At 42.8% G+C, this 24,516-nt stretch overlaps 1 protein-coding gene across 1 annotated transcript in view; it reads right to left on the bottom strand.

Moving 5' to 3' along the window:
* Positions 1 to 1,815: 1,815 nt before the first annotated feature.
* Positions 1,816 to 24,516, bottom strand: part of LOC117527618 (forkhead box protein K2-like) — a 45,379-nt gene continuing 22,678 nt past the window's right edge. Inside the window, exons 5-9 of the mRNA XM_034190043.1 lie at positions 17,082 to 17,281; positions 7,593 to 7,795; positions 6,556 to 6,798; positions 3,533 to 3,736; positions 1,816 to 3,116 (exon numbers count right to left, since the gene is read on the bottom strand). Of these exons, the coding sequence (XP_034045934.1) occupies positions 2,902 to 3,116; positions 3,533 to 3,736; positions 6,556 to 6,798; positions 7,593 to 7,795; positions 17,082 to 17,281 (1,065 nt within the window). The 3' untranslated portion in view covers positions 1,816 to 2,901. The remainder of the gene's footprint in view (positions 3,117 to 3,532; positions 3,737 to 6,555; positions 6,799 to 7,592; positions 7,796 to 17,081; positions 17,282 to 24,516) is intronic.

The raw sequence follows: 24,516 nt of genomic DNA, 5'->3' as shown, positions 1-24,516 counted from the left end.
TGCTCTTTGTGTGTTTGATTCTGTGGTTCAGTGTTTTCAGGTTGAGCCCTAAATGTTCTCTGGATAACCACCAACAATGAAACACTTGTTCTTAACAAACCAATGACTGGAATAATTAATGACTAAATAATTGTATTTGTGCTCTGAAAATAGCCGGATCACAAGATCCACTTGGAAAGTGTCAGATTTTGCAGAAAGCAGCTTTGGTTTCAGCGGCGACATTTATTGGTGAGTTGATTTGTTTTGTTCCCGTCTCGTGTCGCCTGGTGCCCCTCAGCGTGATTGTGCTCAGGAGGTCACGGCGGCCAGGATCTGCCAGGGAAGCAAATATTCTTAGAGGATTAGAGTCCAAGAATAGTTCTAGTCTGGGAGCACAGGACAGGACACGACCTCATGACCTGCAAGAGGACTGATAAAAAGACATCACCCCTTCTGTTTCTCTCCGTTTAGATCTTTAAGGGAAAATCTGCAGCTGCAAGCAGTTATTATTGGTGGTTTATTCAGATGGACCCGTTTTAACTTCCAGCTTCCAGAACACGGCTGCTCAGAGCAGTTGTCCAAAAAAGCTCCTGGTTTCTATGGAGACTCCGCCTACATATCCAGCCGTGGATGCCAATCTCATGCCGGCCTCCGCTTCCTCTGAAGTGATTCGAACGCTGCTGCTGGTTCTTCCATCACCAGTGTTCCACAAAAACATGATCCAGGTTCAAAGTGATGTTTTTGGTCGCAGCATGAATTCATCTTCATCAGGCCTTCATGGACACAGTTGGTTTATTTACTGTTCCATAGGTGTGTTCAGACTCCCAACAGCCCCCTAACAAGTGTACGTTTAGTAAAAGTTAGAGCAGGACCTGGGTTTGATTCCGGCTCAGGCTGCCTGTCTGTGTCCTTGTATAAGATATTTCACCTGCACCATCTCAGTCCACCAGCTGTAAATGAGAACCGGCCTCAGCTGGAGGAGGAAGCCACCTCGTGTCTCTGTAGACTTTGATGCACCTTCACACTATGGTGTCCCAGTTGGCCTCATATTCTGCAAAAAAACCAACTACAACTTAGAACCAGTATTCATTCAATTAAGATTAGAGTGAAATAAAAATAAACTACATAAGTTTTGTTTTGTTTGTTTTAAATTATGTTGTCTTTTGTTGATTGATATTATGGTGCTTAAGGTTTAAACCAGTGGTGTCCAAAGTGTTCCAGAAAGGTCCGAGAGGGTGCAGGTTTTCCTTGCAGCCACTGACTCCAGCAAGTGATTATCATCACTTTGAACAGGCAGGATGAGTTCATCAGTGAAAACCTGCCCCCTCTTGGCCTTTTCTGGAATGCTTTGGACACCACTGGTTTAAACTTTTAATCAATTTGAATGAGCAAAATATGAACAATTCCCACCTTTAAAAGTGTATATACTTTTAAATAAAGTGTATATTTTTTAAACATATTGATATACAGTAAGACTCACATATAATGAATTCAGGTGGACCAGTGGATTTTGTCCGTTACAATCAAAATCCATTATATGTATAAAATGGACAAAAACTGTTATGACACGGAATAGTTACAGTCAGGAAGCACCAAATGATCTCCAGGGAATCCTCAGCACCAATGAGGCTTACATATTTCCTTGATTAAAGGAAATATTTAGATTTAGATTCAGCGACAAAATGTGTTGTGATGTTTGTAAAAGCTCAGCTGTAATTATTTGTACATATTTGATATAAAAACCAAAATACATGAGAAGGGTTTTAAATTAATTTATTAAAAAAGAAAAAAAAAAGCATTTCTCCAATGAAGCAGAACAAACATTGATTTTTTCCCTCCTTTACTATTGTTTGGAACGTGTACAATCAGAAGACGGACTCACCGGGTTGCCAGAACAGAGCAAAATAATCAAGCCAAGGATCTGCCAACACCACGTCAACACAGGCGGAGGTCTGAGGAGGAGACCGAAAAGAGGGAGGGGCAGGAAGAGGGAGAACGTGGAGGTCTGAGGAGGAGACCGAAAGGAGGGAGGGGCAGGAAGAAGGAGAACACCGGATCAAGTGCAGGTCTTTTCCTCTGGTGCGGTTTCTTCTGTGGTCGGAAATCATGCAAGATCAAGAGCTGAAAGTAGACACGGAGCGCTCGCACACTTACATCTGTGCAAGTATTAAATGATGGCGGTATAACCACGCGATTTGATAAGGACATGTCAGAACTATCATCTGAAGAGGGGCGGACACATTGTTCCAACAAAAGTCCACATTAAAAATAAAAAAAAGATATCAGATTTCTAACTCCGTGACCAAAATGTCACCGGCTGTGTTGCTGGTACGTTCCCATTAATTAAATTATTTATCTAAGTGAGTGAAAATACATAAAATCCTACACGCCACTTCAACAGTAAAATACTGCACAGCTACACGCAGCGGCGAGACAGGAAGGTCAGGAACGCGAGAGGCTAGCTGCCGAAGTCACAGGAAGATTGGCGCTGAGTTGAGTTTGATCCCTTTCTGAAAGTGGCGTCCTTGATCGTGTGGCTCTTTAAGAGGGGAGAAGAAACATGCGACATGCTCGTCACCGCTCGGTCGCGTCTGCCAGAGCGCCCAATCTGCTCTGAGGTAGATACGACAGAAAGGTGGTGCCCAGCGTCGGACCACTTGCGGCAAAGGGTCGGCTTTGACGGGTTGACTGTCGTTAAGGCTTCCTGTGGTTTTAGTCACTCGTCTTTCACAGGGGGCGCCGTTCTCCCCTTTCAGCTCTTTATGCTGACAAACTGGAGCGCAAATGGGTGGACAGTTCGTCGTGAGGCTGAAGAACAGATAACCCAAACTCAGGGGGCTGTCTGTCGGGGAGGGGGGCAAAAACAGGAAAACAGTAGAAGGATAAAACCAGAAGCAAAGGTCATGTGGTGTTTGTGGTCGACTAGTTGGGGTGGCTGCCCTGGTCATTAGATGCTGACGAGTCAGAGTCTGCGGCGGCTGCGGACGTGATGCTAACCTCCTCATCCTCTGGTTTGATGCGTTTGGCGTCCGGCTGCTCTCTGGCCATCAAGTCCCCGTTCTGACGTTTGGTGGGGAGGGAGGCCGATGCTGAGGCGTGCGCCGCCAGAAGGTGAAGCGGACTCGCCACAGCTGGAGCTGAGCAGGAGAAAACGGAAAGGAAGTAAGATGTGTGCCATCAGAGAAGTTTACCAAGATGGAGGCAAGAGGCCTGTGTGACTGCAGTTTGACCAAAACTCTGCTGGTGTGGAACAAAGATCTGACCACGGTCCAGCAGCCAGTTATGACAACAACTGGACATCATCTTACTAATGAAGAAGAATTAAATCCTAAAAGCTCACCTGGAAACCCAGAGTCGTTTCCAGTCACGAAAATTATCTGGAAATGTATTTAAAATTCACCAAATATCAATACTGTCCAGAAAATGTTGAGTTAAGCCTCAGGTGGATCTCCATCGGTGTGTGTCTACTTGTGTCCATCAGACAGAACAGATCAACCTCACGAGTACAACAAATAAAAATGATGGGAAATGAGGAGGTGACGGCATTTCTTACCCGCAGTGGTCAGCGCCTGGATGGCGGTGGTGATGCCGTGGGTCCCGTTCTGCGTGATGGCCTTCACGGGCAGCTGGTGCTGACCCACTGGCTGCACCACGGTAACAGTCTGTAGGGGCGTAGCCACCTGGGAGGTCTGGGTGATCCGCCCAGAGTTGCCTATAGAGGTGTGAGTGATGGTGGCAGGAACAGGCTCCACTTTCACTGAGGAAACAAACATCCCAACAAAGATGGTTCAAAGCTCTGAAACCAGGATGTGGAAACTGATTATCTGTTTACTTCCAGGCTGTGTGACCGCGACACATCTGACCCCAGGAGCCGGCTTCGGTCTGTCTAATCCAGGTGAGTTAATTCATTCTTACTGTGCTACTATGGAATCTCCAGGAGTACGTCTGCATACCTGGGACCACTTCACGATGAGAGGTCTCACCAGGGGCTGACACTCCAGACTGGAGCTCACAAACCCGTCCACCATGTCAAAGTGTCGATTCAGGAGGGCCTGCACCCCAGGAGTTGTGGAGGGCCTGACTAAGGATAGGGAAGTGTGTGGTGAGCTGCTTAGTCTGCCATTACTGCGATCCAGACAACGAGCAGAAAATTAATGAATGAATGTTAACTCCGTCTGAACATCTAATGTTCTGTCCTCCCCTTAAATGAGGCCTGCCCACCGGTGTACACAATTAGTCACGTCCCTTGTGATGCGAAGCAAGGTGAGGGCGTTGCTCTTACTTATACATTTGGGTTTGGTTTATTAGGTGTTGGGGGTCACAAATATAACTCGTTTGAACATCTGATTCTCCGCTCTGCCCATGATGCTACGCATTGCAAAGGTCAGAAAAATAAAAATCAGCTGTATTACTTTTCTTATTGTATATAGGCCTCCTGGCCCATACTCTGAATGAATGATGAATTTGGTACATTCATCTCTAACTTGTCAACTAGTGCAGATAACATTCTGGTTATTGTTGACTTTAACATTCATATAAATAAGCCTTCTGATCCCCTCTGCAAATCATTTATGGAAATTATGGATGCATTAGGATGCACATTAGTGGAAATACCCTGGATTTGGTTCTCGCACGTGGTATTGCGGTCACGAATACTGACATCATGCCTCTTACACCAGTGGTCTCTGATCACTCGCTTATTAAGTTTACAGTTTCGCTGCTGTGTTTAGTGGAACAACAACCTTATATATCACTACAGCGATGCATCAACTCCTCAACTAAGACTGAATTTGAAGCTAGACTGCCTGATGTTTTAGCTTCACATCTGGCAAATACCCAATCAGTAGACAATCTTGTGGATAGTTTAAACTCAGTGCTCAAAACTGCACTCGACATGATTGCTCCAACTTTATCACCCCCCCCCCCCCCCCCCCCCCAAAAAGACAGTCTCCATCCATCCATTTTCTTCCGCTTCATCCGAGGTCGAGTCGCGGGGGCAGCAGCTCAAGCAAATCCGCCCAGACCTCCCGATCTGCACACACCTCCCCCAGCTTCCAGCTCCCAAGGCGTTCCCAAGCCAGCTGCGAGACATAGTCCCTCCAGCGTGTCCTGGGTCTTCCCCGGGGCCTCCTCCCGATGGGATGTGCCCGGAACACCTTTCCAGCGAGGCGTCCAGGGGGCATCCGTAAAAGATGCCCGAGCCACCTCAACTGGCTCCTTTCGACGTGGAGGAGCAGCGGCTCGACTCCGAGCTCCTCACCCTATCTCTAAGGGAGCGCCCAGCCACCCCCCTCGGACTGCCACCTTATCATGGTGGGGGAGTTTGCGTACCCGGATGATCCTAGGAGCTATGTTGTCGGGGGCTTCATGCCCCTGGTAGGGTCTCCCATGGCAAACAGGTCCTAGGGGACGAGTCAGACTAAGGGCATTTCAGAAGCTCCCATGACCAGTATAATATCAAGGACCAAGACGTCACCCTGGAGCCAGGCCTGGGGTTGGGGCTCGCGCACGAGCGCCTGGTGGTCGGGCCTTAACCCACAGGGCCTGGCTGGGCCCAGCTGAAAGAGCGGTGTGGGCCCGCCCTCCTGTGTGTTCACCACCTGCAGAGGGGGCAATGGGGGTCGGGTGCAGAGAGGACTAGGTGGCGGTCGAGGGCGGGTGGCCCGGCAGCCCAGTCCGTGCTCACAGCCTCTGGCTGTCGGGGGAGACAGTCTCCAATTGGTTCAAAATGCTGCTGCCAGACTTTTGACAGGTAGCAGTAAGTTTGACCACATTACACCCATTTTGGCATCTCTTCACGGGCTTCCTGTCCCAGTGAGATCAGATTTTAAGGTTCTGCTACTAGCCTATGAAAGTGTTCACGGACTGGCATTCCCTACTAAGATTACCTAATGAAACCCTACGTACCGGCCCGGTGTCCCTAGGGTGAATAAGTCTGTGGGTCACAGAGCATTCTCTTATCGTGCCCCTGTTCTGTGGAATGATCTCCCTTCATCAACAAAACAGTCAGATTCTGTGGAGACTTTCAAGTCCAGACTTAAGACCCACTTATTTTCCCTTTCGTATGGCTAGCATACTGGTATAGTATGTTACTATGCTTTTTACTCTTTTAATTAATTTCATTAGTAAACTGAGTGTGCCGCGGCCTCAACTTTATCTAAATTCTGGGTCTTTTAGTGAAGCTTAGGGCTAGTGGCCGGCGATCACCTTAGTATTTCTTCTTTCTATTGTCTGTATCATGGCCCAAGCAGAGGGTCACCCCTTTGAGTCTGGTCTGCTTGAGGTTTCTTCCTCAGAGGGAGTTTTTTTTTCTTACCACTGTCACCTGTGTTCTTGCTCTGGGGGTTGGTAAGGTTAGATCTTACTTGTGTGAAGCGCCTTGAGGCAACTTTGTTGTGATTTGGTGCTATATAAATGAAATAAATTGAAAACTGAAATTGAAATATGTAAGCATTAGTTTTTTGCAGACTCCTCACAGAATTACTGTTTTAGTGTCCTGCCTGAGAAAACATCCTCATCCGGTGTGGTGAAAACTGCTTAACTCATTTAGGAGTAATTCTTATGAAGAAACCTGACCTTTGACCTCTGCGTGTTCTCCGTTCTCCTGTGGCTCCATCTTGTGGATGATGGTGGTCGGCTGGGCGATCACAGCAGAGCTGAGGGATCCTGCTTGGATCTGCTGCAGGACGCGAACCGTCTGAACAGCAGGCTGGGAGGTGCTGGTGCTGACTGGTGAGGCCATGGTGTAGGTCACCGGCTTGATAGCTTGAGAAAGCGGACGCTGTACTGTTATGAAAACCGGCTGGGTAACGGGAGAACCTGGAACAGACCATCACACCAATAACTCAACACAAAAGATGGAAAGTCGAGCAGAAACAAACATTACCATGTACTTTCTGGACCACAAGTTGCACCAGAGTGTTTATGCAAATGGCGCATTAGTGGGCAGATGCTAACGTGCAAATTAATGTTACTGCATAAGGCATAAAGAATTTGAGTAAACTGCTTCTCATGGCCAGTGAAGAGACATTTTGGTCTGTTCAGTGGCTGTGTTCAGAGCTAAACGTGTACACATTTACCTCACTAAATTATTTAAAACTCCACTGCATTTTTAAAATATTGCAGTTAGCCTTACCTTAGCCTGGCTGTCCTACTCATTGCTGTTCTGGTTCTCCCACACAGAAATGACTCAAGTACTGACTAATATGAAGGTTCTATTCCCCCTCTTTATTCAAGAGCAGGCTGTTTCAGTTTGAGAACCTGATTTATTAATTTCACTCATTTTGTAAGACCCAGCACATCATTAAGCATCCAGCTTAATGATTCATTACCACCACCATCTCCTCCGGACTGTGAATCGCAGGTACCTCTTTGAGGTCAATACACACGAGCAGCTCGTCATGAGTGCAGACAGTGCCATCTTGTGGCAACAGATAAAGCAGTATTTTTGTTACGTTTCAGGACCAGCAAAATAAGGAGAAGAAAAAGAGACAGACAAAAAATGTTCTGGAAAGAATCAAGTAATAACCCACCTACTTCAATTGGTCAATAAATGAGACCATTCTAACAAAGAAATAAGCCTGTATTATTTGAGGATTAAAAATGACTCATACCTGGTGTGTTTTGTGCAAAGCGTGCTTCCTGGATGACTGCCAGTTTGGGATGGACCATTGTGGTGGTTCCTGGGGCTGTAATTGAGGCAGCTTCCAGGTCCGTGGGAACTGGGGATCCCTCCCGCGATAGGCTGTCGGGGGTCTGAATGTCGCTGGAGGGAGTGGACAGCACCCCTGAGTGATTAGGGGAGGCCGGGGCACTCCTGAGCGTTGGACAAACAAGATGAATGAGACAGAGCTGAAGTCAAAATGTGACCATCATGGTTGACATGTATAAATGGTGAATGTCAGCGATTTCAACGTCCTCATCGAGATGCACCATCTGCAGTGCGTGATAACAAAAGGACACGTCGCCCACTCAAATGCTACAGCTGATTTGTCAGAATGTCCTGACATGAGTTGGATGCAGCACATAACGTGGGCACAGAGATGCTCACCTGTGCAGCACACAGTGAAGCACATTATGAACCAGATAAGGCCCTCAGACAGTGCAACACTTCCTCCTTCAGTGTCCAGCACAGATTCATGCTCATGGTGAGAGCCAACCACCATCTACTCGTGGTTGGCTCTCACTGCGGTATTGTATCACTTCCTGTTCCGGAGCACAGCGGTGTTTTTCTGTATCTGTTAGCTGTTTAATCTGCGCAGTTAGATTGATGTAGTTATCAATCAATCAATCAATCAATTTTTTTTATATAGCGCCAAATCACAACAAACAGTTGCCCCAAGGCGCTTTATATTGTAAGGCAAGGCCATACAATAATTATGTAAAACCCCAACGGTCAAAACGACCCCCTGTGAGCAAGCACTTGGCTACAGTGGGAAGGAAAAACTCCCTTTTAACAGGAAGAAACCTCCAGCAGAACCAGGCTCAGGGAGGGGCAGTCTTCTGCTGGGACTGGTTGGGGCTGAGGGAGAGAACCAGGAAAAAGACATGCTGTGGAGGGGAGCAGAGATCGATCACTAATGATTAAATGCAGAGTGGTGCATACAGAGCAAAAAGAGAAAGAAACAGTGCATCATGGGAACCCCCCAGCAGTCTACGTCTATAGCAGCATAACTAAGGGATGGTTCAGGGTCACCTGATCCAGCCCTAACTATAAGCTTTAGCAAAAGGAAAGTTTTAAGCCTAATCTTAAAAGTAGAGAGGGTGTCTGTCTCCCTGATCTGAATTGGGAGCTGGTTCCACAGGAGAGGAGCCTGAAAGCTGAAGGCTCTGCCTCCCATTCTACTCTTACAAACCCTAGGAACTACAAGTAAGCCTGCAGTCTGAGAGCGAAGCGCTCTATGGGGTGATATGGTACTACGAGGTCCCTAAGATAAGATGGGACCTGATTATTCAAAACCTTATAAGTAAGAAGAAGAATTTTAAATTATATTCTAGAATTAACAGGAAGCCAATGAAGAGAGGCCAATATGGGTGAGATATGCTCTCTCCTTCTAGTCCCCGTCAGTACTCTAGCTGCAGCATTTTGAATTAACTGAAGGCTTTTTAGGGAACTTTTAGGACAACCTGATAATAATGAATTACAATAGTCCAGCCTAGAGGAAATAAATGCATGAATTAGTTTTTCAGCATCACTCTGAGACAAGACCTTTCTGATTTTAGAGATATTGCGTAAATGCAAAAAAGCAGTCCTACATATTTGTTTAATATGCGCTTTGAATGACATATCCTGATCAAAAATGACTCCAAGATTTCTCACAGTATTACTAGAGGTCAGGGTAATGCCATCCACAGTAAGGATCTGGTTAGACACCATGTTTCTAAGATTTGTGGGGCCAAGTACAATAACTTCAGTTTTATCTGAGTTTAAAAGCAGGAAATTAGAGGTCATCCATGTCTTTATGTCTGTAAGACAATCCTGCAGTTTAGCTAATTGGTGTGTGTTGTCTGGCTTCATGGATAGATAAAGCTGGGTATCATCTGCGTAACAATGAAAATTTAAGCAATACCGTCTAATAATACTGCCTAAGGGAAGCATATATAAAGTGAATAAAATTGGTCCTAGCACAGAACCTTGTGGAACTCCATAATTAACTTTAGTCTGTGAAGAAGATTCCCCATTTACATGAACAAATTGTAATCTATTAGACAAATATGATTCAAACCACCGCAGCGCAGTGCCTTTAATACCTATGGCATGCTCTAATCTCTGTAATAAAATTTTATGGTCAACAGTATCAAAAGCAGCACTGAGGTCTAACAGAACAAGCACAGAGATGAGTCCACTGTCCGAGGCCATAAGAAGATCATTTGTAACCTTCACTAATGCTGTTTCTGTACTATGATGAATTCTAAAACCTGACTGAAACTCTTCAAATAGACCATTCCTCTGCAGATGATCAGTTAGCTGTTTTACAACTACCCTTTCAAGAATTTTTGAGAGAAAAGGAAGGTTGGAGATTGGCCTATAATTAGCTAAGATAACTGGGTCAAGTGATGGCTTTTTAAGTAATGGTTTAATTACTGCCACCTTAAAAGCCTGTGGTACATAGCCAACTAACAAAGATAGATTGATCATATTTAAGATCGAAGCATTAAATAATGGTAGGGCTTCCTTGAGCAGCCTGGTAGGAATGGGGTCTAATAAACATGTTGATGGTTTGGATGAAGTAACTAATGAAAATAACTCAGACAGAACAATCGGAGAGAAAGAGTCTAACCAAATACCGGCATCACTGAAAGCAGCCAAAGATAACGATACGTCTTTGGGATGGTTATGAGTAATTTTTTCTCTAATAGTTAAAATTTTGTTAGCAAAGAAAGTCATGAACTCATTACTAGTTAAAGTTAATGGAATACTCAGCTCAATAGAGCTCTGACTCTTTGTCAGCCTGGCTACAGTGCTGAAAAGAAACCTGGGGTTGTTCTTATTTTCTTCAATTAGTGATGAGTAGAAAGATGTCCTAGCTTTACGGAGGGCTTTTTTATAGAGCAACAGACTCTTTTTCCAGGCTAAGTGAAGATCTTCTAAATTAGTGAGACGCCATTTCCTCTCCAACTTACGGGTTATCTGCTTTAAGCTACGAGTTTGAGAGTTATACCATGGAGTCAGACACTTCTGATTTAAAGCTCTCTTTTTCAGAGGAGCTACAGCATCCAAAGCTGTCTTCAATGAGGATGTAAAACTATTGACGAGATACTCTATCTCCCTTACAGAGTTTAGGTAGCTACTCTGCACTGTGTTGTTATATGGCATTAGAGAACATAAAGAAGGAATCATATCCTTAAACCTAGTTACAGCGCTTTCTGAAAGACTTCTAGTGTAATGAAACTTATTCCCTACTGCTGGGTAGTCCATCAGAGTAAATGTAAATGTTATTAAAAAATGATCAGACAGAAGGGAGTTTTCAGGGAATACTGTTAAGTCTTCTATTTCCATACCATAAGTCAGAACAAGATCTAAGATATGATTAAAGTGGTGGGTGGACTCATTTACTTTTTGAGCAAAGCCAATAGAGTCTAATAATAGATTAAATGCAGTGTTGAGGCTGTCATTCTCAGCATCTGTGTGGATGTTAAAATCGCCCACTATAATTATCTTATCTGAGCTAAGCACTAAGTCAGACAAAAGGTCTGAAAATTCACAGAGAAACTCACAGTAACGACCAGGTGGACGATAGATAATAACAAATAAAACTGGTTTTTGGGACTTCCAATTTGGATGGACAAGACTAAGAGACAAGCTTTCAAATGAATTAAAGCTCTGTCTGGGTTTTGATTAATTAATAAGCTGGAATGGAAGATTGCTGCTAATCCACCGCCCCGGCCCGTGCTACGAGCATTCTGACAGTTAGTGTGACTCGGGGGTGTTATCTAGATTACGATTTGTTTCCCAGTGTAATCTTTACGTGCCTTAACTAAAGCACTCCTTCTGCTGAATCACCTCTAAATTATTTACACATTATTCACTTTGTGTGTTTGTAGGAATCCGCTAGCTTAGCGCAGCTACTAGCTCTTAGCCGGTTTAGCATGGCGGCTTCTCCTGTCTCTCCCGCACTTTTTTGCTCTGGGTGTGAAATGTTTAGTTATTCCTCGGCCTCCTTTAGCAGTAACGATACTTGTAATAAGTGTAGCTTATTCGTAGCTTTGGAGGCCAGGCTGGGCGAACTGGAGACTCGGCTCCGCACCGTGGAAAATTCTACAGCTAGCCAGGCCCCTGTAGTCGGTGCGGACCAAGGTAGCTTAGCCGCCGTTAGTTACCCCCTGGCAGATCCCGAGCAGCCGGGAAAGCAGGTCGACTGGGTGACTGTGAGGAGGAAGCGTAGCCCTAAACAGAAGCCCCGTGTACACCACCAACCCGTTCACATCTCTAACCGTTTTTCCCCACTCGACGACACACCCGCTGAGGATGAAACTCTGGTTATTGGCGACTCTGTTTTGCGAAATGTGAAGTTAGCGACACCAGCAACCATAGTCAATTGTCTTCCGGGGGCCAGAGCAGGCGACATTGAAGGAAATTTGAAACTGCTGGCTAAGGCTAAGTGTAAATTTGGTAAGATTGTAATTCACGTCGGCAGTAATGACGCGGTTACGCCAATCGGAGGTCACTAAAATTAACATTAAATCGGTGTGTAACTTTGCAAAAACAATGTCGGACTCTGTAGTTTTCTCTGGGCCCCTCCCCAATCAGACCGGGAGGGACATGTTTAGCCGCATGTTCTCCTTGAATTGCTGGCTGTCTGAGTGGTGTCCAAAAAATGAGGTGGGCTTCATAGATAATTGGCAAAGCTTCTGGGGAAAACCTGGTCTTGTTAGGAGAGACGGCATCCATCCCACTTTGGATGGAGCAGCTCTCATTTCTAGAAATCTGGCCAATTTTCTTAAATCCTCCAAACCGTGACTATCCAGGGTTGGGACCAGGAAGCAGAGTTGTAGTCTTACACACCTCTCTGCAGCTTCTCTCCCCCTGCCATCCCCTCATTACCCCATCCCCGTAGAGACGGTGACTGCTCCCAGACTACCAATAACCAGCAAAAATCTATTTAAGCATAAAAATTCAAAAAGAAAAAATAATATAGCACCTTCAACTGCACCACAGACTAAAACAGTTAAATGTGGTCTATTAAACATTAGGTCTCTCTCTTCTAAGTCCCTGTTGGTAAATGATATAATAATTGATCAACATATTGATTTATTCTGCCTTACAGAAACCTGGTTACAGCAGGATGAATATGTTAGTTTAAATGAGTCAACACCCCCGAGTCACACTAACTGTCAGAATGCTCGTAGCATGGGCCGGGGCGGAGGATTAGCAGCAATCTTCCATTCCAGCTTATTAATTAATCAAAAACCCAGACAGAGCTTTAATTCATTTGAAAGCGTGACTCTTAGTCTTGTCCATCCAAATTGGAAGTCCCAAAAAACAGTTTTATTTGTTATTATCTATCGTCCACCTGGTCGTTACTGTGAGTTTCTCTGTGAATTTTCAGACCTTTTGTCTGACTTAGTGCTTAGCTCAGATAAGATAATTATAGTGGGCGATTTTAACATCCACACAGATGCTGAGAATGACAGCCTCAACACTGCATTTAATCTATTATTAGACTCTATTGGCTTTGCTCAAAAAGTAAATGAGTCCACCCACCACTTTAATCATATCTTAGATCTTGTTCTGACTTATGGTATGGAAATAGAAGACTTAACAGTATTCCCTGAAAACTCCCTTCTGTCTGATCATTTCTTAATAACATTTACATTTACTCTGATGGACTACCCAGCAGTGGGGAATAAGTTTCATTACACTAGAAGTCTTTCAGAAAGCGCTGTAACTAGGTTTAAGGATATGATTCCTTCTTTATGTTCTCTAATGCCATATACCAACACAGTGCAGAGTAGCTACCTAAACTCTGTAAGTGAGATAGAGTATCTCGTCAATAGTTTTACATCCTCATTGAAGACAACTTTGGATGCTGTAGCTCCTCTAAAAAAGAGAGCTTTAAATCAGAAGTGCCTGACTCCGTGGTATAACTCACAAACCCGTAGCTTAAAGCAGATAACCCGTAAGTTGGAGAGGAAATGGCGTCTCACTAATTTAGAAGATCTTCACTTAAAAAAGAGTCTGTTGCTCTATAAAAAAGCCCTCCGTAAAGCTAGGACATCTTTCTACTCATCACTAATTGAAGAAAATAAGAACAACCCCAGGTTTCTTTTCAGCACTGTAGCCAGGCTGACAAAGAGTCAGAGCTCTATTGAGCTGAGTATTCCATTAACTTTAACTAGTAATGACTTCATGACTTTCTTTGCTAACAAAATTTTAACTATTAGAGAAAAAATTACTCATAACCATCCCAAAGACGTATCGTTATCTTTGGCTGCTTTCAGTGATGCCGGTATTTGGTTAGACTCTTTCTCTCCGATTGTTCTGTCTGAGTTATTTTCATTAGTTACTTCATCCAAACCATCAACATGTCTATTAGACCCCATTCCTACCAGGCTGCTCAAGGAAGCCCTACCATTATTTAATGCTTCGATCTTAAATATGATCAATCTATCTTTGTTAGTTGGCTATGTACCACAGGCTTTTAAGGTGGCAGTAATTAAACCATTACTTAAAAAGCCATCACTTGACCCAGCTATCTTAGCTAATTATAGGCCAATCTCCAACCTTCCTTTTCTCTCAAAAATTCTTGAAAGGGTAGTTGTAAAACAGCTAACTGATCATCTGCAGAGGAATGGTCTATTTGAAGAGTTTCAGTCAGGTTTTAGAATTCATCATAGTACAGAAACAGCATTAGTGAAGGTTACAAATGATCTTCTTATGGCCTCAGACAGTGGACTCATCTCTGTGCTTGTTCTGTTAGACCTCAGTGCTGCTTTTGATACTGTTGACCATAAAATTTTATTACAGAGATTAGAGCATGCCATAGGTATTAAAGGCACTGCGCTGCGGTGGTTTGAATCATATTTGTCTAATAGATTACAATTTGTTCATGTAAATGGGGAATCTTCTTCACAGACTAAAGTTAATTATGGAGTTCCACAAGGTTCTGTGCTAGGACCAATTTTATTCACTTTATACATGCTTCCCTTAGGCAGTATTATTAGACGGTATTGCTTAAATTTTCATTGTTACGCAGATGATACCCAGCTTTATCTATCCATGAAGCCAGAGGACACACACCAATTAGCTAAACTGCAGGATTGTCTTACAGACATAAAAGACATGGATGACCTCTAATTTCCTGCTTTTAAACTCAGATAAAACTGAAGTTATTGTACTTGGCCCCATAAATCTTAGAAACATGGTGTCTAACCAGATCCTTACTCTGGATGGCATTACCCTGACCTCTAGTAATACTGTGAGAAATCTTGGAGTCATTTTTGATCAGGATATGTCATTCAAAGCGCATATTAAACAAATATGTAGGACTGCTTTTTTGCATTTACGCAATATCTCTAAAATCAGAAAGGTCTTGTCTCAGAGTGATGCTGAAAAACTAATTCATGCATTTATTTCCTCTAGGCTGGACTATTGTAATTCATTATTATCAGGTTGTCCTAAAAGTTCCCTAAAAAGCCTTCAGTTAATTCAAAATGCTGCAGCTAGAGTACTGACGGGGACTAGAAGGAGAGAGCATATCTCACCCATATTGGCCTCTCTTCATTGGCTTCCTGTTAATTCTAGAATAGAATTTAAAATTCTTCTTCTTACTTATAAGGTTTTGAATAATCAGGTCCCATCTTATCTTAGGGACCTCGTAGTACCATATCACCCCAATAGAGCGCTTCGCTCTCAGACTGCAGGCTTACTTGTAGTTCCTAGGGTTTGTAAGAGTAGAATGGGAGGCAGAGCCTTCAGCTTTCAGGCTCCTCTCCTGTGGAACCAGCTCCCAATTCAGATCAGGGAGACAGACACCCTCTCTACTTTTAAGATTAGGCTTAAAACTTTCCTTTTTGCTAAAGCTTATAGTTAGGGCTGGATCAGGTGACCCTGAACCATCCCTTAGTTATGCTGCTATAGACGTAGACTGCTGGGGGGTTCCCATGATGCACTGTTTCTTTCTCTTTTTGCTCTGTATGCACCACTCTGCATTTAATCATTAGTGATCGATCTCTGCTCCCCTCCACAGCATGTCTTTTTCCTGGTTCTCTCCCTCAGCCCCAACCAGTCCCAGCAGAAGACTGCCCCTCCCTGAGCCTGGTTCTGCTGGAGGTTTCTTCCTGTTAAAAGGGAGTTTTTCCTTCCCACTGTAGCCAAGTGCTTGCTCACAGGGGGTCGTTTTGACCGTTGGGGTTTTACATAATTATTGTATGGCCTTGCCTTACAATATAAAACGCCTTGGGGCAACTGTTTGTTGTGATTTGGCGCTATATGAAAAAATTGATTGATTGATTGATTAATTCTGTGTGACTCAGTGGGACCATAACTTATGGGTCAGTGCAGCGTTGACCTTCATAATATCTGTCAAAAACTCAGAAGCACTTTATCCTTGATCAACACAAACCCTTCAAATCAGGGAGGATGGGCTGGTGCCACATGTTCCTGCATCCACCGCAGGACAGACCCACCCAGGGTCCTGGCAGGCACTGGTCCACCTCCACCTCCCAAAATCAGCCATCTATCGTCCACAGACAGATGAAACATGGGTGTCCTGTTGCTGGACTCCTGAGCGCTAAGGTGCCTGGATCACATTCTAGGAGGTGACCCACATGGCCACGTCTGAGCGGGTACAAGTCACCCAAGTCTCCTGAAGTAACTGTTCACAAAGTCATTCCAGTGATACCCAAAGACGCTCCAGTCCGGGTATTTGAGTACCAAAGTAAGTACCAGTACAAGTCGTCACCTCAGGTCACCGTCCAAGTCTTACAAACATACAGTAAGACAGGAATCACTGGGACCATACAGACTTGGACCTTTGTTCTCCTGCAAAAGCATCACTATCAACCCCTCAGCCACGTTTATCCATAACGGCTCCAAATCGAGTTTAGTCTGTCAAGGTCAGAGGTTCATGTTAGCCAGTGGGGCTGCGACGATACACGGATCTCCAGAGACGATACCTAAGAAATGTAACCCTACAAGAACTGACTTTACAATATACTGCGATTTGTGTTTGCGTTGTGTGACACCAAATGTTCTTATGTCTATTTGAAGCAGAGGTGATGTGATGCAATACTCAGATTTGGTCAACAACTCATTGCTCCCTCTGCTGAATGAAAGTGGTACTGCATGTCCAGTTCATTTCAACAAGCAATTCTATTTGATTTATATTGATTCTGGACTTCAAAAATAGTTTTTTCTTATTGAAAAATTAAATATCACAATATCGTGATTCCTGATATTTCCCCCAGGATGAGCAGCCATAGGTGTCACTTACCAATTCCTCAAAATAGAAGATGTAAATCAGTTTTGACCTTTCAACATCTCAAAGCGTTTTCTTCAAACTTTGCTTCATTTGTCTTTGAAGAAAGTTTACTGTTATAAAGATGTGAAATTGAAATGATTACAGAGGCAGGACCACAAAAGGGAAAGTCAAACAGCAAACCTGGAGGACAGGGGTCCATGTGGGGTCCTGAAGCAGGGGACACCCCCGGCCCGGGGCCTTCGTTTCCTGAAGGCCTGTTCGATGAGCCTGCTCTCCGAGGACGGGTCTATCCTCCAGAAAGAACCTTTACCAGGTTCCTCCTGTGACCGGGCCACTTTAATGAAATAACGGTTCAGAGACAGATTGTGACGAATCGAGTTCTGCAAGAGAGAAACCGTACGACAGGTCAAAAACCCACGCCTGATGGAGGGAACAAACACAATCAACACAACGTGGAAGCCACGACTGCAACTCCAAGTGGGGACGATTACAGCTGATCCACATTCTCATCAGTTTCTCCTTCCAATAATTAATTCTTAATACTTCATTTCATTTTTCCATTTCATTTATTTGTTTATTTGAAAGGGACAATGCAGTCAACATAGATCGAGCAAAGTCTGCGACTGATGCGATAGACAAAGAGTTTATAGCTTCAACTAATTCACAACTCTTGTCCCTGGTTGGGCCTTTCTACAAATTACATGATTCAAAATTCTACAATTTACATAATTCATAATTCTAAAATTTAAATAAATAATAAACAACCTGATTCATCATTTCATTAGATCATTGACCCACCTTCTCACATGTAAAAATTTCTTACATTTCCACACCTTCCAACACACAAACATAATTTACAAAAACTTAAGAACTGAATTTCTGTGGGTTAACACACTCACTCCTCCATTCAATCCTTCCTTGACCCACTTTTTTACTCACAATGCTTTGTCTGCACATGGGGGCAACATTGGTGACTTTTAAGCCAAAACTTGAGCCTGGAGGTGAACATCCTAAACTCAGATATGTTCTTGAGCTCGGGCGGCAATGAGTTCCACAACTTTATGCTTTACAAAAAAAGGCAGACTGACCAGATGAAGTTCTACACTGTGGGATGTTACAATTCTTGTTTATAAAACATCTGGTGACTCTACCTCCGCTTGGTCTCTGAACAAATGAACTGAGTCGCTCGGGTGCTTGATTATTAATACATTTAAACAACAGTTTGAGGAAGCACAGACAACCAAAGCTTTATGTAAAGCTTTGGTAGTCTCAGTGTTCAGCAAATATGTAATTGTTCCTGAGGACATGGCACCAGTAATGGCCCAATGACCTTGACCCTCACCCAAATGAATGACCTCTGATCATGAGAAAGAATATACTGGTGTGTGTTTGGTCAAAATGGGCTGAACATCAAATGCCCCGAGCTCTGCCAAAAGTGTTTTTTTTTTTTTAAACAGCAATCTTTTGGGGGGGGGGCTCTGAGGTCCTCTTGTTGATTTCTACCAGGCAGAGAGACACGACTTTGACAGTTTAACCTCACTGGGCAATTGTGGACGTCATCTGTGCCAAGTTTAGGTAAAGTTTTTAAGTTTTGACGTCAATGTTTTAGATTCAGCAAATTTGATATCACCTGAGCAAAAAATGACCTTTGCCCCAAATTATTGGGATTTTTTGGGGTGGGGAGGGGATCATGATTATTAATTTTGACCTTTGAGCCCACTTTCAAATCAGCCGTCTGCTGGTGTGTCGACAGCAGGGATGAAAGTGGTGAAAAAAAAAGCTGAAACCCAAAATCTCCCCCCCAAAAATGTTTGAATTCTAGAAGCTGTGAAATGTAATCTGGGACTATTCCAGACAAACTACAGTGAGTGCAGCATCCATTTTGGTGAGAAAAAAAAAAACAAAAAACAAACAAACTTTCCTTATTCAAATTCATTCCACTAGTATTCTGCTCTTATAGGATGTTTTCTAGCTTGGCAGATAGTTCTGGAGGAAATCATTGAAGAAATGAAAAATTGAAAATATGGTTTGACCAAAATAAATTGTCATTAAACTTAAATTAATGAAAATAAATTTCTTTGGGCAATTAACATAAGAAAATCAGTTGGAAACCACACATCAAATCTACACAAACCAAATTATCAAGAAGCATTTCAGTGTTTGCTATCAAGATCAGACTCACTCACTTTTCTTAAAGTCAAAAATATTAAAATTAACAGATAGTAAAATTCCAAACAGTACAGATTTTATACAAAGCAAACAATATTTTACCAAAAACATTAAAAAAAACTGTTCAGGGATCGAGAGGAGGGATATCAATTAAGAGGGAAAAACAACTTGGAAACCGCTATTCATTTCTATATTTATTTATTTATGTTGATTGTTAGTTGGTTTTATCTTTTCTGTTGTGTTTTGTTTTATCAGGTTCTTTTTGACTCTCTCTAAAATTGTACTGTAGCATTATTAGTTATTATATTGCTATTATAATTGTTGTTCCTATCATTATTATCATCATAATCATTAACAGCAGTATTTTTAAGGAAGCAGGGATTGATATATAAATCATAAAGGGAGAAGCAGTGGGATTTGATAAGTTCAGACTTCTTCCCACTCCTTTTTGAGCAAACTTTACATCGTCTGTTGTTGTTTTACTTATCTGCCACTGGGCCGTGTCATCAGCAGGCATTTCATTCCACTGCTATGCTGATGACACACAGCTTTACTAAAGGACAGATCCAAACCACTCTTTTTTGTGGGCACATTCCTCCTCTTCATTATCACCCCCTCTTCCGCTTACCACCCTCACTTCCTGCCTGGAGACATGGATGAGTCAAAACTTTCTTCTAATTAAACAGTTCCCTTAACAGAAGCTGTTCTAGTCGGCACCCCCCATCAGGTCCAATCATCCACTATAACCACCATCTCTTGCTCCGGTCAAGACATCCCTCTATCAATAAAGGTTACTAACCTTGGCGTGAGACTGGACCCTCACCTCACATTTGACAGTCACATCAACCACCTGTTTAAGACCTGCTTCTTCCACCTCAGAAACATTTCCAAGCTCCGTCCCTCCCTCACCCTCACTGATGCTGAAAAACTTGTCTGTGCCTTTGTCTCCTGTAGGCTTGACTACTGTAACTCCCTGCTCTTTGGGATCCCTGTCAAAGAGGGAAGGTACCTTCAAATGTTCCAATACATCCAAAACAGTGCAGCTAGAATTCTGATGAGAGGACATAAATAGGAACACATTACACCTATACTCCATCACCTTCGCTGGCTCCCCATCACCTACAGAAACCATTTTAAGATTGCCCTCATCACCCACCAATGTCTCCATGGCAATGCTCTCCGCCCACCTCAAAGACCTCCTCACTCCCCACACACCCTCCCATTCATACAACACTAATCTCCTCTGTCTCCCTCACACCAAACATTTCACCGTGGGATACAGGACCCTCTGTTCAGCTGCCCCTCGTACATGGAACTCCCTCCATGACCACCAGAGGGCTCCACAAACTGATGAAGCTTGATGAGGCCTCTCACATGTCTCCACAATTTCAATCTGTTGCATCTTAGTCTTTTTATTCCATTTCATTATTTTATTTTGGTTTTATTCTATTCTGCTGACTGTTTTTATGTTAAGATTTTCTGTTTTTAATCTCTTGTTTATCCTTGGTTTTATTTTTTTTATTCTTCCTGTAGCACTTTGAGATTTTTATTAACGAAAGGCGCATTATAAATGAAACTTATTTCTTTTGTTATGTTCAAAATAAACCTTCAAATAAATAGTTAAACAGGTCCATTAGTAAACCTCGAGGAGTCACCAGGTAAGTTTGAGATGTTTACTGTGAGGATCACTGTGAAACTACAATATATAAATAAAAATAAATGAAGAAAAAAATATTACAATTTGTAATCCATTTGACACTTTGACGACAAATACTGAGCCATTATTTATTGTAAGGAAAAAAATGCACACAAACGTGCTGAGATGTGAACACCTTAATGCTAACTTTAACATTGAAAATGCCATAGACATGCTAACATGCTAGCATCGCTCTCGTTTTAAGTTATAAAATAGATCTGTCAACTGTTTCAGAAGACCATAACAGGTCGGTTTAACATAAAAAAGGTAAATATTACTCACAGACATATGCTCTTTAAGGTTTAGCAGAGAAAAATGAAGAGAATGCAAAATAAAACAGCTTTGCTTCAAGGGCCCTTCAGCTGCCCAAAACCTGCCTGAGGGAAAAGCACTAAATTCAGCATTTAATGTTTCCTATTAGGCATGTGGAGATTGATATGAATCGGTATCTAGATACAAACGTGCGTGATGTGAGTACATTGATTCATTCAGTGTGCATCGATTCATTTGACGGGTTGAATCGTGTTGCATCACTCGCTGCCTACTTGCGTTGATATTTTTCCGATGCACAATGAATGCATCACGGACGGAAGCCAGAAAGCACATTTCTACCACAACAAACATGAGGACATCAACAGCCTTTTTGCTTAACGATTCCCTTATCAGCCCTTCAGTTCAGGACGCCGAAGCGGCCGTTTATCGGGAAATGATGATTTCTCTATGTTGATTGCAGACTGCAGAGGGTCTGCTTGAAGAACAAAGCAGCACTTCGACCCGCTGTTCGCTGGTTCTCTGCTTTGCTGGTTTTCCGAAGCGGCAGGTCTGCAATGTCTTCATGAACCCTCTCAAAGCCATTTAAAGATGTCAGTCATGAGTCACCTTTGTGTGGATTAAAGTCATGAACTGGGACTCTTGTCTTGTTGTGGGCATGAAACGAGAATTGTCCTCCGTCCACACCGGAGTTTTACGTGATGGTTCTCTGCCGTGAGCACCAGCCGGTATGTAAACTGAAGTTGTCCATCAGATAATGGAAATAATAAAAGTAATAATAATAATAATATCTCCTGTTTTGTGGGACTAAGTGTGCAGCTCCAAAGAGCCGCGCAGATTTCTGTCTGAATTAATAACTTCAGAGCAAACTGCCATTTTAAATCAAATGACACCTCTTTCGAAACATTATAATACAAACTACAACCAACCAAAACCGGGTTTTTTTTTCCGCACGTCGGGACACAGCCGACGCGGTGCGGCGGCACAGGAAAAACACCTCCGTGTTGATAACCATTTGTAAAATCCAGGCGGCTTTTGATGGCTTTCAGTGAAGTGAGTATATGAGAAACTGTTTAACAGCTGGACATGTTCCAACTTGTCCTTAAGGCTTCCAACAGAGGTGTTTTTCCTGTGGCGGAGCGTCGCGGCGGCTGCGAGCCGATGCTGCAATCCGTCCGCACGTCTTTCATTAAAAAAAATCTCCTTTAACAGTGGAATATCCGGATAAAATGCTGAAACCGACTTCTTCTGAAACTTCTCTGTTCTCTCACGACGTCCTGGATCAATAGAGCCTGAAATGTGGAGGTTTTCAGCTTGAAACAGGCTGACGACGGCGCCTGAGAGCGCTGAGCGACGTCTCGCACCGTGGGAAGTCCTTAAAGCGACAGTATCACCTCAAAATCTCTCATCAGCCGTTAAAATTGTCACTGAAAACCTGCTTAATTTTTCGAACCGTGTCCACTTCGACGTGTCTCACAGGTTTAGAAAAAATTTTGATCAAACAAAGCGCCAGTCTCTCAGCAACTTCTCAGACAAAGGAATTCCGACGAGGGGCTGGATGACTCCTCCCACAAGGAGTGCTCACAGGCGAATGACGTCACCGACAGGCGTGGAAAAACTCACGCATGCGCACGAGGGTTCAAGCATGTCTGACGTAAAAACATATGAATGAAATCCATATAGTTTTTGAAAAAAATAAAAAGGACCTATACTTTATGGACAGACCTCGGGAACAGGGGTGAATCATAGCGCCATGTATCGCTACATGTATCGTATCGCTGGTAGTGTATCGAGGTTTGTATTGAATCGTTATCAGTGATGAGATTCACATGGCTACTTCCTACTGAACAACACTGACCCAGGCAACTGGCAAAAACACGGAAATTTGCCAAAAAGTGGACATTTTTCATCCCTGCAACAGTAACAGAGGGGAGGAGTTTGCCACTCCTCAGATCTCGAGTCTACTGTTCTTCTGGAAAAGTGCATTTAAATACAGAACTCATCATTTTGCTGTCAGCTTGGCACAGTTAAGGTTTAAGCAAAAACATCCTGTCACTAGTTAAAGATTTAAACTTTCCACCAGATGATCATCATTTAATGTGTACCAGCTGCAGCTTTGTCACTTTTGTGATATTAATCTTCCTCAGCATTTTAAAACAATTTTACATTAAAACAGACCAGCTGCAGAATTAATCACATTTTAATACAAACTACAATATAAACTTTAGCAATCATGTAATCACAAAATGCTGTGATTTATGTGATGGTAGTGTTCTATGCATTTTGACCCACCTACTGGATGGCAGTGGGAATAGCGTTCGCACAAATATCATGGTTGTTGAGCTGAATCACAGCTTAAACAGAATTTTCAGTTAGACAAATGCCTTTTTTTTTTTTTGCAAATACACATTTATTTGTAAAAACCAACACACACATTACAGTAATATATGTGTTGGTTTTTACATATAATAAATCAACCAATCAGTGATGAGCGAAGGCTCAATTTTTCCCATAATGCCTTTTGGCATCTGTGTGTGTTAATGTTCAAAACTTCAGAATTAGTGCATTATTTTAAAATTAAAAGATATGTGTTATATTTTCACTTTGTAAAAATGACAGAGTTGACATTAATGTCAACTATGTCATCCCTAGCAGAGTTGACAATGTAGTTAAACTATCCAGATGAGTTTGGTTTATAAATCAAAACCATAAGTCAAACCTGTTTTCCTTTTCAGGACTTCTGCCTCACGTCTGGACCACTGTATGCTGTGAATGGAAATGACTCTTCCTTACAGCAGTGGGGAGGGTGCACAAAGACAGAAGTGCTGACTAGAGATGGGTATTGATAAAGTTTTATCGATATTGATACTATTATTGATTCCGCTTATCGATCCGATTCCTTATCGATACCTCTTGTGAATTTTCTGTGTACTAAAAGTAGGCTTTACAGGTTTTCTATGTCAACAACATTTTATTGAATCTTAAAATAAATAAATATGAAATTGGTCACTGGATCCTTAAACTCTGGACATAAAAACTCTACATGGTGGCTCCTTGATCTCTGGACATAAGTAGAAATAAACAAAATCTGTAGTTTTTGTCAAAAGCATTTCCTTTCAGACATTATTGGCATGAATGTCTTTCCACACATCTGAGCTGAGCTCTTGCAGCCTGATTTGCTAAAAACATTTTAGTCTATTGTGGTTTGTTGTCTGTATTACAGCGTTTGGAAAGAGGTGTCATTTTATTTAAAGCGGCGATTTGCTTTGAAGTTATTAATTCCGGCCGGACTCTGTCTTGGAAGAGAGTGGTGCAGAGTTTGGAGCTGTGCCAATGGAACGGAGGACAACTCTCGTTTCTTGACTGCCACAAGACAAGAGTCCCAGTTATTGACTTTAATCCACACAAAAGTGACTCACGATTAACATATTTTTATGGCCTTGAGAGGGGTTAAGAAGCGGAGTTGCCACTTCCGAAGAG

The sequence above is a fragment of the Thalassophryne amazonica genome, chromosome 16 (assembly GCF_902500255.1).
Source record: "Thalassophryne amazonica chromosome 16, fThaAma1.1, whole genome shotgun sequence".
Lineage (NCBI taxonomy): Eukaryota > Metazoa > Chordata > Actinopteri > Batrachoidiformes > Batrachoididae > Thalassophryne > Thalassophryne amazonica.
This window is presented reverse-complemented; position numbering and strand designations above follow the sequence as displayed.